At 29.6% G+C, this 3343-nt stretch overlaps 1 protein-coding gene across 1 annotated transcript; it reads right to left on the bottom strand.

The window, feature by feature from the left end:
• Positions 1–583: 583 nt before the first annotated feature.
• On the bottom strand, positions 584–3097 carry LOC112737790 (senescence-specific cysteine protease SAG39). The gene is made up of 2 exons (XM_025787897.2): positions 2555–3097; positions 584–1389 (listed from the first exon to the last, which is right to left on the bottom strand). The coding sequence occupies exons 1-2, from the start codon at positions 3015–3017 to the stop codon at positions 794–796; spliced, it is 1059 nt and encodes a 352-aa protein (XP_025643682.1). The 5' UTR covers positions 3018–3097; the 3' UTR covers positions 584–793.
• Positions 3098–3343: the final 246 nt, after the last annotated feature.

Here is a 3343-nt window from a genome sequence, read left to right on the forward strand (position 1 = left end):
TTACCGTCGGATTAATCCGATGGTAACATGACGCAAAGACATATTAAATGGCGCCAATGTTACCGTTGAAAAAGTTCTTATGGTCTTGAACTTCAAATAAATTTGGGCACCAATGCAAGCATAAGATAATTTGACTATCAAGTCTAACCTATTCTTATTTTCTTCAACTATGATATGCTTCATGCATATATAATCTTCGACTTTAACTGTCGAATTCTTTTTAACGTCGACCTTTTGTGCCAAATTTTTGTCACAACACCAGTATTCAAACATTTCTTCTACTTCTTGTTTTAAATTCATTTGAAGTTTATGTTTAATGTTGTTTCCATTCATACATTTGGAAAGAACTTGTTTGTAAGATTTTGCTTAGTCAATATATAACACAAAATTCACATTTCTTTTTTATTGCTCACTAAGTTTAGTGTTCGACGTCTATAGCCAATAAGTCTCAAGATCGAACTCTCTTAAAAGAATTATATCTACTTCTCAAATTAAAATCTTGTTATAAGTTTGGTCGATATTCTTGATCAAAATTGAAAAATCAAAATTCAAGCGGAGCAAAAAGAAGAGCAAAACTCCGAGGTTTTGATGTAGAATATGTTTGTACTTTATTGAATTTTCTCTCACCACTTGGGTCGAGGTTATATATAAAAACTTAATACAAATTTCATACCTTACTTAAAACAGTACAGAAGGTTACACAAAGCATGTCTATGTACACCACATACATCCGCCACTGGTGCACTTAAGAATAGAGAGTAATACTAATTAAACAAAAACAAGGCAACACGGCTTAAATAATTGGATATGTGGCATTATTGGCAATTCCACATAACCCTTCCTTAGCATGTATCTCTCTCTTCATCCTTATGTACCCTTTCTCTCCCCAATTAGTACCCCATGAATTTTTTACTATCCAATACTTGGTACCATCCTTATCTTTACCATAACCAACTACCGTAGCAGTATGGTTTGGCTCAGTTTCACATATTCCAGTGAAAATCCCACTAGAATAAAATTGAAAATAATACCCACTAGCTTGAAGATAAACCGACACTGGTTGTTTTGCCACAGCTTTGAGGAGTGCCTTTTCGTTATTAGAAGGAACCTTCTCGAACCCTTTAATCTTAGCTACATTATGTATTGTTTCCTTCTCATTAGCCTTACATGGCTTCTCAACTTCTTTGTATGGGTAGTCTGATTCACTTGATATTCCTCCATTCTTTGCAATGAATGTATACGCATCTTCCATATAACCACCATAGCATCCTTCAGTGTCGCCTCTTACGCAATCTACTAGTTCTTGCACTGAGAGAGGCACTAGTTTACCTGTACTTATTTTGTGGATTCCTTCAACTGCAGCCACAGATGAAAATGCCCACCAACTACCTGTTTACAAGAAGAATATTAGCATCACTATTTTATAGTATATAAATATACTAATAACAAAATGTTATCTTATTAAAATAAAAAGACTAATGCATTAATGCTAGACAATGAACTTTATTGCTAATATTGTTAGTGTTGGTGGATAAAATAGTTGGTCCCATCACTATTTTTTATCAGTTAAACGTCTTGTTTATTTTAATTTTAATTTTGATATTATGATAATAAACAAAATTGTACATAATCAATTAATTAAATTTATCTATTTAGATAAATTTTAAAAAAATTAATTATTTATTTTTATTAATATATCAATACATAATTTATTATATATGTAAAATTCTTTTAATTAAATTAAAAATATAAAAATTAAATTTATATAATAAATTAGATAACTACTTGAATATTAATTGATTTACTCTAGATTACTGATGGTTCAAATTATATGGAGCGCGAACGTGCACACATGTGTGTATATATATCGATTTACTTTAGACTGCTGATTGTTGAAAGTAAAAATATATCTTAATATAGGTAGACAATAGGTAGACAATAAAAATATTAAATAATGTGTATAATAAATATATTATATATTTAATTTATTAGGTGTATAAATGGTTATATATCTTAATATTAAGATTTAAATGGGTAATTTAAGGTGTAATGTATTTTTATTTTATTGGACCAATTTTAGAATTTATTATTTACATTATTCACAAAATTTATTATCTACTTAATAAATATAAAATAATTAAAAATTTACGTTTTAAACATTTTTTATAAAAAAATTTTCAATTAATAATCTTAACCTATATAATATTAGCTAAATCCATTTCATTATCATCATCATTATCATTATGAGTTTGTGACTCTTAATCGCTTAATACTATAATCTGAGTTGAGTTTATGAAATAATTATGTCTTATAATAATATAAGAAAAAGTATAAGTACACAATAATATTGTTAAATAATGTAAACAATAAAATTAAAAAAATAAATTAATTTTAAATTTAATTAATAATATGAGTAATTAATATTTAATAATAATTAAATTTAAAATTTATTGTTCATATTATTTAAAAAAATCATTAATAATCTAACATAACCCATAAAATAATACCCCATGAACTGCACATGATGATTTATTATTATTATTATTCTACATACCACATGTGCCTTGGTCCTTGATTGGTGTAACAACTCCTCTTTTCCTCCAGTCCACGGTTTCTGGAATGTCAGTTACATTCTCATGCCGAAACGGCGTCGTTTTGGATTCCATGGTCGTCCCCGGCCAATGACTCTTGGGAAGGCCATTAAGAGAAGCCTTGAACTCTTCAACGCTTAGGTCCGCAAATCGGTTAACACTAAGCTTGAAACTTTTGTCCCCAGCCACATTGAAGGACTCAATGAACTCAACATTGTTCTTGAATATTTGGAACCTTCTTTCTTTCTCTTCACCATCCTTATACACTTTTCCATATTCTTCCATCCATTTCTCATGTGTCTCTCTTGTGCATGCAGACTCTAAAAGCCTGCGTGACATTGTTACTTGTGAGTTCCATAAAGTGAGAATGAGAAAGAAACAAATTATTTGGTGAAATTGGATAAACGAAGTAGTAGTCATCGTCATGATGATTGCACACTAATTTTGTTTTTAAGTGTTATGTGTGATGATATAGAAATGAAAGAAGAAACGTTTACAAGGATTGCATTGGAGGCATGCAATAACTACTATATATATACAATTCTTTTGGAGTGGAAATAAGGGGAAATTATTTCAATTAGGGATACTTTAGTGCATGACATGGGGGCCTCCACCACTTCAAACTTTGGATAATATAATATTGTAAGATTAAGAAGCACTAATTAATCCACGTGGGTTATGCTTTATCCAAGTCAACTAGTCAACGTTCTCTTGTTATCGATGGAAGATCCTTTTTCCATCCAATTGATTTT

This window comes from Arachis hypogaea, chromosome 13, assembly GCF_003086295.3.
Source record: "Arachis hypogaea cultivar Tifrunner chromosome 13, arahy.Tifrunner.gnm2.J5K5, whole genome shotgun sequence".
Taxonomy (NCBI): domain Eukaryota; kingdom Viridiplantae; phylum Streptophyta; class Magnoliopsida; order Fabales; family Fabaceae; genus Arachis; species Arachis hypogaea.